The sequence below is a fragment of the Strongylocentrotus purpuratus genome, unplaced genomic scaffold (assembly GCF_000002235.5).
Source record: "Strongylocentrotus purpuratus isolate Spur 01 unplaced genomic scaffold, Spur_5.0 spur5_scaffold_1, whole genome shotgun sequence".
In the NCBI taxonomy this organism is placed as follows: Eukaryota; Metazoa; Echinodermata; class Echinoidea; order Camarodonta; family Strongylocentrotidae; genus Strongylocentrotus; species Strongylocentrotus purpuratus.
This window is the reverse complement of record NW_022145594.1, coordinates 23,490,174-23,503,865: the sequence shown is the minus strand read 5'-3', so window position 1 is coordinate 23,503,865 and position 13,692 is coordinate 23,490,174. Positions and strand designations below refer to the sequence as shown.

Here is a 13,692-nt window from a genome sequence, read left to right as displayed (position 1 = left end):
GTGAGCTATACAACATAAAGAGTTAATTATTTACAATTTAATCATTTTAGACTCGATTTCAACCGCGACAACGATCACTGAATATTGTAGGATCGCATATGCTTCCAATATGTTCATTTGAAACAAATTCATGACCCCATACCAAAACTGTGATTTACCTTTAAATACTTTAGCCCCCCCCCCACCCCTTCCCCACTTTGACAAAAGTTCCGTGGGGCCTGCATGTAACATGTAAGAGTGATGGTGGCACAGATTTTTTTTTCTAGCTGCCCCCCCCCCAAAAAAAAAAACGTTTTTGCTAATTACGCCACTGGCCCCTCACGCTCACTATGCTCCCTCGTCCTTCGTATTCGTCTCCCCCCCCCCCCCCCCTGGTCATGAAAAGAAATCGCCGCCCCTGAATACAACATTTGTCTCATTTTCCCTGAAATCTAAGGAAGACCTATAATTATTATAGTCGATGTAGCACGTAATTTTTTTGTTTGTTTGTTGAGATCGGCGAGATGTACCGTTATCGACCGAACGGTGTCTGTACGAGTGCGAATCGTATGATGGGCGAGATTAAATGATACGGGTTCATTCGTCTAGAGTCTTCTCGCGTGTAATCTTTATGGTCATGTGATTCATGTAGACTGCTACAGTTTAGTACAGATCAGATCAGATCTGAATTTTCAGGAGAGTTTAGCTGCACGTAAGTCAGTATTTTATATCATTATTATAGCCACATAATTAATTAAATAATTGACATTTTACGTGGTGGAAAATTTACTGCCTATAACTTCATTTAATACTTTATTTAGTAATGCTTTTGGTATGAATAATGATGAATAAAGGTTCTAATTCAGGATTTTGAATTTGACTTGGCATGATCATCCAATTTCCATTGAGAAGAATTGCCAAAACAGGTGAATGAATTGACGGATTACCCCGCCCCTTTTTTTTTCTTCTTCTTCTTCATTTAATTAAATTGAGTGTTGGAGCTGGAGTGGGACAGTGTCTGAGCGTGTGAGTCATGGATCTATAGGTTTTATTTGATATCAATCACTGTGACTTGTGAGTGATTTAATCATCCATGTCCAGGATTCACTTAGACCGAAAGCTTCAGTCTCTATACCGTCGGTTGTTCCACTGAGACTACGTCTGGCTCCACTAGACCTCCGGTTATAGAGACTGAACGATCGCCTATGCCAGCCTATGTTGAAGATATCACGGCTAGATTTTAGCCGCTAGGCCCCTCCCGCAAACATGACAAACTTGCCACGGCCGTATTTGTTATGCCCCCAAAATCCCCCAAAATGTCATTTTACCTCGTCCATATTCAATTTTAAATTAGGCCTAGGCTAGGAAATTATGGGTCAAAATCGACATCCATGTTGAAAATCTTGCAAGCCGTGTTAAACTCTCGCTGCCGTCAATCTCATCCCTTCTAGTCTACGCCGAAGGCAAAATGATAATGAAGGAAAAACTGTGCGCCATCTACACGTTCGTAATGGCGTTATGCCGTTATCACAGTATTTTCCTTCATAATCATTTTGCCTTCGGCGTAGACTAGAAGGGATGAGATTGACGGCAGCGAGAGTTTAACACGGCTTGCAAGATTTTCAACATGGGTGTCGATTTTGACCCATAATTTCCTTAAAAGGGACCATTAAACGGATTATTTCCATCAAATTAGTAAGTGGAACCGATGTATTATAGCCTAGGCCTAATTTAAAATTGAATATGGACGAGGTAAAATGACATTTTGGGGGATTTTGGGGGCATAACAATACGGCCGTGGCAAGTTTGTCATGTTTGTGGGAGGGGCCTAGCGGCTAAAATCTAGCCGTGATATCTTCAACATAGGCTGGCATAGGCGATCGTTCTGTCTCTATAACCGGAGGTCTAGTGGAGCCAGACGTAGTCTCAGTGGAACAACCGACGATTATAGAGACTGAAGCTTTCGGTCTAGGATTCACTTTGCTTCGCATGGTCACGGTAAAGAGTCCTGCATTGGTGGAGTTCACTAGACACTAGATCTAGTGGACACTTCTTCTCATACAAAGCATTTGAAATCGGTCAAGAATTTAACCAAACAGTGAGATTTGATACTGGACTGATAGCGATTTGCATACCTTCCCGTCAGTGCTTCAACATGCTCCTGAAGTGATGATAATTAATTTGGGTCTAAGGTACACATTCAAAAAATGCTAACGAGAGTTTGCGATATTGGTTTTGACTGAAATGCAAAGAAACTATTTATGCGTTGCTAATTTGATACATGGTTTAAGATTAATAGCGATCATCAGTGTAGAGGTGTCGTGGACGAGTGGATACGTCGCTGGACTGTCGATCACAAGGTCCGCGGTTTGAATCCCGCCGCGACACTATCCTTTGGCAATATATTCTACATTTGCCACACTCCACCCAGGTGAAGTAAATTGGGACCGGTATGAAAGATTTCCTTGAATGCTGTGAGCACCGAAATCGGTAGCCTAGCAGAGCCAGGGTAATATTGGAGCGCTTTGAGCACCTTGCAGGGTGGATATATGCGCTACATACTGTAAATATCCAGTATTATTATTATGAAAATGGCAGGCGCCCAGGGAGTTTGCTAAATTCAGCACACTCTGTACTTTGTACACTAAACAAATGGCTATTATCGAGTGCCTTATCAGGGTAGCACAGCTATTGATGTGGTAATAAAGCACTTATATGAATGTTATTATTGATTATTGAAGAGAAGGTTGAGTTCCGGGAAGAGGTGAACAATAATTTGTGAGCGTTATCAGTAAGTGTGGAAGAACATCAGAGAAAATATGTCCTATGAAATGCATGGCTCTTCAAATGCCTTAATATTCTAAATATGGCATGTAACATCGTAGAAATTGAGACAGATTTTTATGCCACATGGTTGTGTAGTCCCTTATGCATCTTTCTGTGTACAGTGCTTGTAACTTTATCAAGACTAGGCAAAATTCTTATCATTTTGATGATTCCAGACCCTTGCAGTACGCACCAATACTTACAATGTACATTGTACATGTACAGTATATGCTAGATGATCAACCTTTTCTGATCGTTCCACAAAGTTTCTTTCACAATGCAATCACATGACCAGAACTCAACTGTATCTTTAAGTCTAGGTTTATTTCTGTGTGATGCTGTATTAGATTTTTTTCCTTTTCATTGTTTGCAGAACGGGAAATTTAGTGAAATCATTTCATCATGCTAAAAGTGGCAGACAATGAGAAAGAGAGCAAGTATGGCTACGTCTTTGCTGTGTCAGGACCTGGTAAGTCTTTCTCTAAAATTCACTGAAATGTTCCTGTAGATTGAAAAAGAGATGAATGCTTTAAACACCACCACATGCAACTTGTTTCCTCATCTCATACATGTAGAAGTCAGAGATGCCAACCAGTACGATTAAATCGTATTTAGTACGATAATAAGAGTGAAATACGATTCTTAAAATCTTAAAATATGATTTATTATTCAAATTTTTTTTTAACCCAGCAGAATCTCATGAAAACATGTACAAGTAAACCCCAACAAAAAGTTTGCTTTGCAATTTTCTCATTAAATTTTTAATGAAAAGCAAACATTTTTCTAAATTTTACTGGCCCAAGGCTGACGGGCCAGTGGTAGTGTCAAGTTTTTGTGAAAATCTGATTTTTGAGGATAGTCAGTCTGTTTTTTTGTGTGTCAAGAGGTTGGCATCTCTGAGAAGTGTCATAGTCGAGTGGTTTAAGCACTTGACTTTACAATGTATATTCAAAGGTCGTGGTTCGATCCCCGATACCACACTAATGTCCTTTGGCAAGGCGGTAAATGGGTACCTGGTAGGAATTAATTCCTTGAAATGCTAGAGTGCTGTAATGGCAGCTAGGCTAAAGCCGGGGTAATAATAAATGCGCCTCGGAATAGAATTTCTAGATAGACGGCGCTATAGAAATGAATTATTACAATTATTATGTACATGTACATGATGGTGATGATGGTGATGGTGATAATGGTTGTGATGATGATGGTGTAGGTGATTATGGTGAGGATAGTAGTAGTGATGAAATGTTGATAATGGTGATGGTGATTAGTACTGTAACATCACGGATACCCCCAATACCGTTTAACCGCCAGTCAAAACCGGACAGTTTTCGGTTAAACGATTTAAAAAAATTATTAGAAATAATTATTAAAAAAAAAAAAAAAAAAAAAAAAACAGGAAAACGAAACCGTCCAATTGAAAACGGAATCCGCCATGGGCGGTCGGATACCGGACGGTTAAACGTTTGACTACAGCACTAATGGTGATAATGATGGTAGTGATGGTGATTGTAATGGTCGTGGTAATGGTGATAATTGTGGTAATGGTGATTGTCATGATGATGATGGTGTTGTACCGGTATACATGTACATGTACATGTATGCATGAACATACATTCAATTTATCAAAAGACTGCTGAGATTGAAAAGATTTTGCAAGGTACAATCATACAATGTAATGTATCAATTCTAAAAACATACTTGACCTAGCCTATACAGGTGTCAGTAAAATTGTCTGTCGATATAGAAGACACGTACTACAGAGTGTACACATGTATTATAGTTATTATTAAATCAGCGCCTTCAACTGCAACTGGAGGTAAAATTGCATGCGTTTACGGCGATGGATTTGGGATACTGCTCCAGTGGTATGGTAGTGGCAAAAAAAATAAAAAAATTCAACAACAAAAAATCAAAAAAATTCTAAAAAATTCTAAAAAACATGGCGTCCGAATATTCAAGTATTCGCTTGTAAGCCTGGGAGTGTACTCGGGTACCTCATTACACTGTTGTGCACAGCCTTAATAGTTATCATTATAGAAATACAGCTTTTCAATATTTATATATCAATTGTGAACAACTTGTTACATTATAATTTGAAAGACAGTTTTAATCTACATGTACATGTACATTGACTATATGTCCTCAGCTGTTTACACTAATTTACTGAATTTTTTAGGACTCTTGAATATTTACTATTCAAAAAATTTCCTACAGAGTACATGGAAAAGCAGATGTTGAAATATGATCCTTGTGACCAGGAAATTAATTCTGCACCTGTGTGAAAAAAGTACCTTCAAGATTATGATAGTGATAATACAATCACAATGCCAGCCCTTTTGCATCTGTTCTAGTTGTGTTGCATACATGTGTGTAATATAGTAGTCCTTAGATTCTAGTATTAGATGCTGGTATACGAGAAAGGTGAATTTGGCCCACAACCAGTTTGTGGACTACTCAATTGGTCTATTCTAAAATGGTCTACACCCAGTCTGTCTACTATCGGTATCCACATGGTCTAATAATCATGTTGTCTACTTATCATTTGGTCCATTGACCATTTTTAAAGCTAATAGTCATTTGGTCTAATTTCTATATATCTCTAATTTGATTTAGTCTAATAACCAGTTTGTCTAATTCCCAGTTTCCATAATGTCCATTTTCTCTACCATCTGTAAGATATAATGATCATTTGATGATGATTATTATTATTATAATAAAAAGATTTTTAGAGCATATAAATAGTAGAAAAAATGGGCATTATACATGGGAATTAGACTGACTGGAAATAAGACTACCGGTAAATGAGCAATAGACCAAATGGTTATTACCGGTAGACTTATTTAAGGCAAGACCAAATTAACATTAGACCAAACGACTATTAGCCTGGTCATGAGTCCAAATGATAAGTAGACTAAATGATTATTAGACCATTGTGGGTAGTAAACAGGCTGGATGTAGACCAAATGGGAATAGACCAATTGGGTAGTAGAAGAACTGATTGTAGAGCCAACGGCAATAAACCCATCTGTATCCTACTATGTTGTGTTGCATACATGTACATGTGTTATTATACTTAAAGTGGTTTGTTAGATTCTAGCATTAGATGCTGGTATACAGGAAATAGCGTGTATCTGTACTTGTGATTTCCTGTGGGCTGAATCAATGACTAGAAATGAAACATTATATAATCCACAGATATTACTCACCTCCTTTTCCCATTGGATAGTGCACTTTTATGTAATACAATGTTTAGAAAATATTTATCAAGCATGGTTGACATGTTTTTGAGCATTTCATCTTTAGATGGTTGACATGTTTTTGAGCATTTCATCTTTAGATGGTTCCGCTTGATTTCAGTGTCAATCCATTTAGGAAAAAGTGTTATTTACATCAGTGAAAAAATACACGGGGGCTTGGGGCGAAATAGCCCCCGAAATGCCCCAAAGATCCCCCGAAAATCAGAAAAGAGCCCCCATTAATTTGCATAGAGTTCAATGCAAAACAAATTTAGAATGTTTTATTCATGCAGGCAAGCTTGAAAATAAGCCCCCGAAAAATAATGTAGAATATACCGTACGTGTTTGTGATCTTTAAATGAATATTTATACTCACTGTTATCAAAACAAATCACATCTAATGATAATAATAATGATAAGAATAGTAATAATGATGCTACTACTTTTACTACTACTACTTCTTATACTACTACTACTACTTCTACTACTACACTGTACTACTGCATAAAATTAGTAGAAAAACAAAAGTATTGACATGTATCTATGAGAGTACATGTATAGTTCTTATAAACCTCAACAGAAAATATTTAAAAGCATTAAAAATAAAAATGTTCTTCTTTCTGCTCTGTCATTGTACTCGCATCATTGCATGTGGTGTTAAAGATTATAAGTGAAATAATTGATACGCGAAATGACAAAATTTGGTACGTTATTGTTTTCACAGACCAAGTTGTAACCCCTTTATTTATGTATTATAGGTATAAGCCATAAACATTTTTATACAAAAGAAACCAGATAGGATGAATGCAAATCAAGTCTGCCAGTACCTTTCAACATGTGAAAAACACTGTCATATTGACAATGCTCCATTGCAGTTTTTCATAGCACTTCAACTTTCAATAACACACCAAATATATTATATTATATAACATCTAAGTAGATCCTTGTCATTCAATTGGAGGATTGTTGGTCACATGGTATTCAATAAATACTCTTTTGAACGACTACGTCATTGAGCGTGCATTTTTAGTTCCATGCATCCGGTACTGTTGGCCGTAGTTGTGACGGTAACCCTGCAGCACAACCTTTGACACGTACAGTACAATCACAAGCAGACGATCAGGGTGATCATGGAATAGGTGTATATAAAATAAATGTATACAAAAACAAAAAAATAATGTTTTTCATTCGTTCAATATAAAGCGCAAATATTTTCATTTGTTGAAAGCTTAACGGTCTATTAAACTTGGCTGACATCTCGTAGAATAGAATGATATCTTTGGATTCATGAAAATGTTTGCACTATTGAAGAACTCATAGTATACATGTACTTGTATAATAACTGTTCTATTTCTCTCTCTCTCTCTCTCTCTCTCTCTCTCTCTTTCTTTCTCTCTTGTTGATACTAGTTGTTACAGCAGAGCGTATGTCCGGAGCAGCTATGTACGAGCTGGTGCGTGTGGGTCACAGTGAGCTGGTAGGAGAGATCATCAGACTGGAAGGAGATATGGCCACCATTCAGGTCTACGAAGAGACATGTATCCTTTCACAGTTACTACTATGTGTAGGCGTGTATCAGAGGGCATTTGTAGAAATGGTCACCATTCAGGCCTGTGCTCCCTTTTTCAATCAAAATATAGGGCAGTGTTAGTGAGAGTTTGTAAGTCATCTTTTAGGGCCATGAGGGGACATTTAAATAAACCCTTTCTCAATATAGCATTGTAATAGAGGAAATTTGTAGATATGGTCTCCACTCAGATCTATTAAGAGACATGTATCCTTTCTCAATCAGTGTAACATGTAGCCATGAATAAGGGATTTGTAGAAGATGGTACCATTCAGGTCCATGAAGAGAGATATGTATCCTTTCTCAATCAGTACTAACATGTAACCATGTACAAGTGAGGATTTGTAGGAAATGTTACCATTCAGGTCTATGAGGAGACACAGCTCCTTTCTCAGTCAGTGTAATATGTAACCATGAATAAGGGGACTTGTAGAAAATGAAACCATTCAGGTCCATGAAGAGGGCATCTATCCTTTCTCAATCTTTGAAACGGGTCAATTCCAGTATGACAGACGGGATATCCAACCCTCTCATTTTGATGTCTGTACCTAATATTTTTTTATATTGATGTAGAGTGTACAAACATACCATAATCTGATTATAACTCTCAAACTAATGCTCATAGAATAGTGTACCCGTCTCAAGAGGTGGATTATTCCTGGCACGCTCACCATCTCAGCTTTTTAGAAACATTTCCTAAAAATACATTCCGATAGGGGTTACTTTCTGGGTCCACTCTGGAAAGACAATATTTTGATTTCCTGTGTCTCCCGTAGAAACATGCTGAATGAGATATTCCTTAACAGTTCCTTGACCTCTCACAGCTGGTGTGAGTGTTGGTGACCCTGTCCTGAGGACGGGCACTCCGCTGTCCGTTGAACTCGGACCGGGGATCCTGGACAACATCTTTGACGGGATCCAACGTCCTCTCCAGGACATCAACGACCTGACCCAGAGTATCTACATTCCACGTGGTGTCAACGTCAAAGCGCTCAGTCGCACCAAGAAGTGGGATTTCAAACCGTATCCAGGAATCAGGGTAGGTCCACATAAATTGGTACAGATAGATTGGTCCAGATAGATTGGTCCAGTTAGATTTGTCCAGATAGATTGGTCCAGATAGATTGGTCCAGATAGATTGGTCCAGATAGATTGGTCCAGATAGATTGGTCCAGATAGATTGGTCCAGATAGATTGGTCCAGATAGATTGGTCCAGATAGATTGGTCCAGATAGATTGGTCCAGATAGATTGGTCCACATAGATTGGTCCACATAGATTGGTCCAGATAGATTGGTCCAGATAGATTGGTCCAGATAGATTTGTCTGGATAGATTGGTCCAGATAGATTGGTCCAAATAGATTGGTCCAGATAGATTGGTTCAGATAGATTGGTCCAGATAGATTGGTCCAAATAGATTGGTCCACATAGATTGGTCCAGATAGATTGGTCCAGATAGATTGGTCCAGATAGATTGGTCCAGATAGATTTTTCTGGATAGATTGGTCCAGATAGATTGGTCCAAATAGATTGGTCCAGATAGATTGGTCCAGATAGATTGGTCCAGATAGATTGGTCCAAATAGATTGGTCCACATAGATTGGTCCAGATAGATTGGTTCAGATAGATTGGTCCAGATAGATTGGTCCGGATAGATTTGTCTGGATAGATTGGTCCAGATAGATTGGTCCAGATAGATTGGTCCAGATAGATTGGTCCAGATCATAGAGATATATACTTAATAAGGCTAGAGTGCGGACTCGTCATACGCGCCCGTTCAAAGCTCTGTGCGCGCATGGAGCGCGGTCCGCCATTACTAAGGAGGGCACAACTTCGAGAAATACCCGGATGTTCCCTTCGAAACTGTGCTACTGATATGCAATGTGAAGCTTCATTTTTCGGGTTGATTTATCGGTTTTCGAGTATGAAACGTTATAATTGTGGTATTTTGCATAATGCATGAACCCTACTCATGCCTCAGTCATGGTATCTGGTGTAGGTCAAGATTAATTACGGATGTTATGGTGAGGTAAAAGGGACACAAAAAGCTATTTATATTTCAGTATATCTTCAATTTTTCTTCCTCTTTGTCAACATAAAACTGCGATATTATGACATTAAATATTACTTGGCTTTCAACCAATCAGAATCAAGCATTTGGGACTTGTATTTGATATTTATGTCATGATATTAAACAAAGTTTTATGCTACAGGGCCAATGCCGGGGGCCAATGTCTTTCTAATTCAGTTATTATGAGAGCCAGGGTTTATTGATTTAAAATGCTTTAAAGGTAATATATTCATTTTATGTTTATGACTATTATAAACAGATTGATACTTATAGATTTGGGATAGAGATGGGTATGTAGATAGCTAGACACATAAATAGATGGATAGATAGATATAATATAGAAGGATAGGTAGATAATGGAAATGCAGATAAAGGACGATACTGAAGATAGGAAGAGGGGGAAGGAAAGAATTAAAGGCCTACACATTTATTTTAAAAAATTATGTTATTTACTCATCCAATCATTCTTCCATCCATCCAAACATTCTTTTTCTTCTTCTCTCACTCATTTTATATCAAATTCACACCTTATGTCTTTCACCCATTCTCTATAAAATCTCTATTTTTGTCTGAAAGAGTAATTCAATTTTTTACAGTTCACTATAAATATATATGAATATTCTTTAAAAACAGCTGATCATTGATGTAATAATTATTTATTCAAACCACTTTTTTTCTCCATAAATAATATTCTCCTTGATACAGTGTATTTCTTATTTTCTTCATCAACCAGTTTTAGAGAATAAACTTATAATTAAATTTGAAGAAAAAAATGAATAAATGAACCTTTTATTACCACACGGCACACGTGTGTTGATATTCTACAGCATAGGCATTTAAGTTTTGACATTTTATCGGACATATATACTGCAATAATACATCACAATTGAAAAGACAGACATTGCAAAAACAACACCTCAGATTTTAGCCCAAAATTTACTGTCACGGATCATAGGCAACACAACCACAACAAATTGATTCGCCACCAAAGACAAGCATTACACATCCCAAAACCGCCACAATAACTCCCAAAACATAAATGTCAGGAGGCCAATGTCTATGTTTCAAGATGTCAGCGAAAACAAACACTTTATTAACTAGTCTTGGCTCCAAGCGCACGCCGGCGCGTCACATTTACAAATAATACATCGAGTAATAAATGCAAACCAGAAATAGTAATTGAGCATATATATTCCAAGTCACCTGTATTGCTATGAAGAACTATAATTGAAGAGACTTACATCTCAGGATACTGCACTACACTATTCAGTGAAACCTCATAGTAACATGGTCTTTTGACATCATTATTCATCAGGTGTAATAATAAATTTGAAACTGATTACCCTCAAATGTACACAGTAGATACAACAAGCCAAAGAGTGCACAATCTTATGGGTTTACATCTAGTGACATTATTCCATATAATTTTTCTGTTATCAAATCTCTTCAAAAGCAGTTTTCCATTTTGGAACAAAATTCAAACCTATGTACAAAACGATCTATGGGTGTGTATATGGTGTGCATAACACAGGCTTTTCAATTGCCACACATCTGTGAATTCTTCTCGTTTATTAAAAATGGGCTCACTTGATGTGAATTTCTTGCTTTTCATCTTTAATGATGTAAATCACTTGGTTGAGAGCAATCCAGACAATGTTATAAAAAAGGTCTACATGTTTATCTCAGGTTATCCATACTGTACCTGCAGAATCAAAGCACATGTAGAGTGCAAATAATTTGCAAAAATTTGTCGCTGTTTTCACGAAGTGACGGTAGTGAAAAAAAAATGCATTCACTTTGCGTTACGATTTTCCTCACTACCGTCACTTCCTGAAAATAGGGACGAATTATAGCAACTGAATCAGATACAGCAGGTACAATCATGAAGCTTATAGAGTAAATATTCAAATACAGTTTACCTCACACCAACTCAAAATTCAAGTACATTTTGTTTAACCCCTAATGTAATCAATTCTTCTAAGTTCCACTTTAGTTTGCCTTCGTGTAAAGTTAACAAACAGAAAATTATGGTTAGGTTGTGCAACTGTCACAATGTGTCCCCAAAATTTTATTTCATTACACAGAACAAAAGTCTCAGATTGTTCTGTTTTTTTAAAAGATTATTGAAAGCTCTCTCCAGTTTTAAACGGCTTCACAGTCAATCATCCAGTGGATAAGCTATGCAGACAAGAGGCAAAATATAAAAGACCGATCTGTCTTTGTAGTTTGTACGAATGAAGTTCTATGTTTTGTTTTGTTTTTCCTGAAAATGCGTTCTCTCCAAAGTTGTGTTGAAGTAGGTCAAGCTGATCCTGGCTAATGAGCTTGCTTTCGTGGACTTCCTGCAAGAGAGTCCTGGTTTTTCCATCTCTCCTGTTTACCTTGTTTCACCACTTTAAGCTGTTTCTTGGCATCCTGCACTTGCTGTCTGGTTATATTCAGTTTCTAATCAACTCAGACAGAAAAAGAATAGTCATGTTCTTTTGTAATGTCATAGGGTTTCTTTGGAGGCACAGGAACACTTTCGGATGTTGTACATGGTTTTGCTGGGAGTCTTGAGCCATGGGTCTGTTTATAGGGAGGATGTCCAGGAAAGACAGTAGGCACAGCTCTAAGAATGAGAATGGTGTGTAACATCCTTTTCCTCTCTTGGGTGTATTCCTGCATTACAATGAAAGCAAATGGAAACAATAATGAGTTTTTTCTCATAACATGACAATTGTTCTACTATTCATGCTATTTCATGTGATTTTTAAGACTGAAACTGAAAGCAGCTTCCAGCCAAATAAATAAAATAATAATGATGTCAGCAAGTCATAAGCAAATTTGATAGAAATAGTGTAGTGTGCGGTGGGATTTTTAGGCTAGCCTAGCCTAGTTGGATAACTCCTGTGATGTGAAATTTGGCAGGCTAGCCTGGCTTAGACCAAAAGCTTCAGTCTCTCTATATCGTCGGTTGTTCTACTGAGACTGCGTCTGGCTCCACTAGACCTCTGATTATATTATGGGGAATGTCAACAAATGTCAGTTTTATTAAAGAAATGACCCATATCAGACGGTTATTTCTGTCTAACCTGGCTTTGCCTTTCGGGCTTTAGAAATTAGAGAGTAGAGTTTAGATCTAGAGTCTAGATCTAGATCTAGAGTCTAGTCTATAGTTAAAATATAGATCTAAAGAAGTTGACATTTGATTTTTATCTTGAAATTAGATAAGATAAAATTAATTGTATCGTTTTATTCTAGACTTTTCTTTAATAGAATCAAGCTCATGGAGTTATATTTCCGAGTTGGACTCTCTGGCCCTTGGAGTTGCGAGCGACTCCAGCGCAGCAGAATTTTCCCCATCACCATCCCCAGAACCTAACCCATGCCTGCCCCAGCCCGGCGGGCGTGGACTGGCGCGCTCCGCTGCTGCAGGAGCTGCGGTGGCTTGTCATGAGACAACCCGGGTACAGACTACAGTCACTGCATAAACTGCATTTTTAGCTCTAAAATCTCCTTATTAATCAACATAACATTAAGAAGAACTTACTTGTGAAATATTATGCAGTTCCCTTTCTTTCTTCGGTTCGAACATCCAAATGCAACGCACGAACCTGGCTTCTCCAATTTTTTCCACGTATGTTGTGCACAGTATCTTGTTGGGTCGTTCGTTTTTCTGCCCTCCTTAGTAATGGCGGCCACAGCTCCAGGTCCACACAGCAATTTGAGCGAGTACGCCCTCTAGTGTTATTAAGTATATATCTCTATGGTCCAGATAGATTGGTCCACATAGATTGGTCCAGATAGATTGGTCCAGATAGATTGGTCCAGATAGATTGGTCCAGATAGATTGGTCCAGATAGATTGGTCCAGATAGATTGGTCCAGATAGATTGGTCCAGATAGATTGGTCCAAATAGATTGGTCCAGATAGATTGGTTCCGATAGATTGGTCCAGATAGATTGGTCCAGATAGATTGGTCCAGATAGATTGGTCCAGATAGATTGGTCCAGATAGATTGGTCCAGATAG

At 37.8% G+C, this 13,692-nt stretch overlaps 1 protein-coding gene and 1 long non-coding RNA gene across 4 annotated transcripts in view; one reads left to right on the top strand and one right to left on the bottom strand.

The window, feature by feature from the left end:
* Positions 1 to 570: 570 nt before the first annotated feature.
* LOC593614 (V-type proton ATPase catalytic subunit A) overlaps positions 571 to 13,692 on the top strand; it is a 28,787-nt gene continuing 15,665 nt past the window's right edge. The window contains exons 1-4 of one of the 3 annotated variants that reach the window (XM_030977836.1): positions 571 to 691; positions 3,179 to 3,274; positions 7,451 to 7,579; positions 8,433 to 8,647. In XM_030977836.1, coding sequence (XP_030833696.1) covers positions 3,208 to 3,274; positions 7,451 to 7,579; positions 8,433 to 8,647 — 411 coding nt within the window. In that variant the 5' untranslated portion in view covers positions 571 to 691; positions 3,179 to 3,207. Of the gene's footprint in view, positions 696 to 3,178; positions 3,275 to 7,450; positions 7,580 to 8,432; positions 8,648 to 13,692 lie in introns of those variants that run through there. The other 2 variants (XM_030977838.1, XM_030977837.1) reach the window with 2 other exon arrangements.
* On the bottom strand, positions 10,882 to 13,430 carry LOC115920986. The gene is made up of 2 exons (XR_004062649.1): positions 13,212 to 13,430; positions 10,882 to 12,340 (listed from the first exon to the last, which is right to left on the bottom strand). It is a non-coding gene; the product is annotated as an uncharacterized LOC115920986 (long non-coding RNA).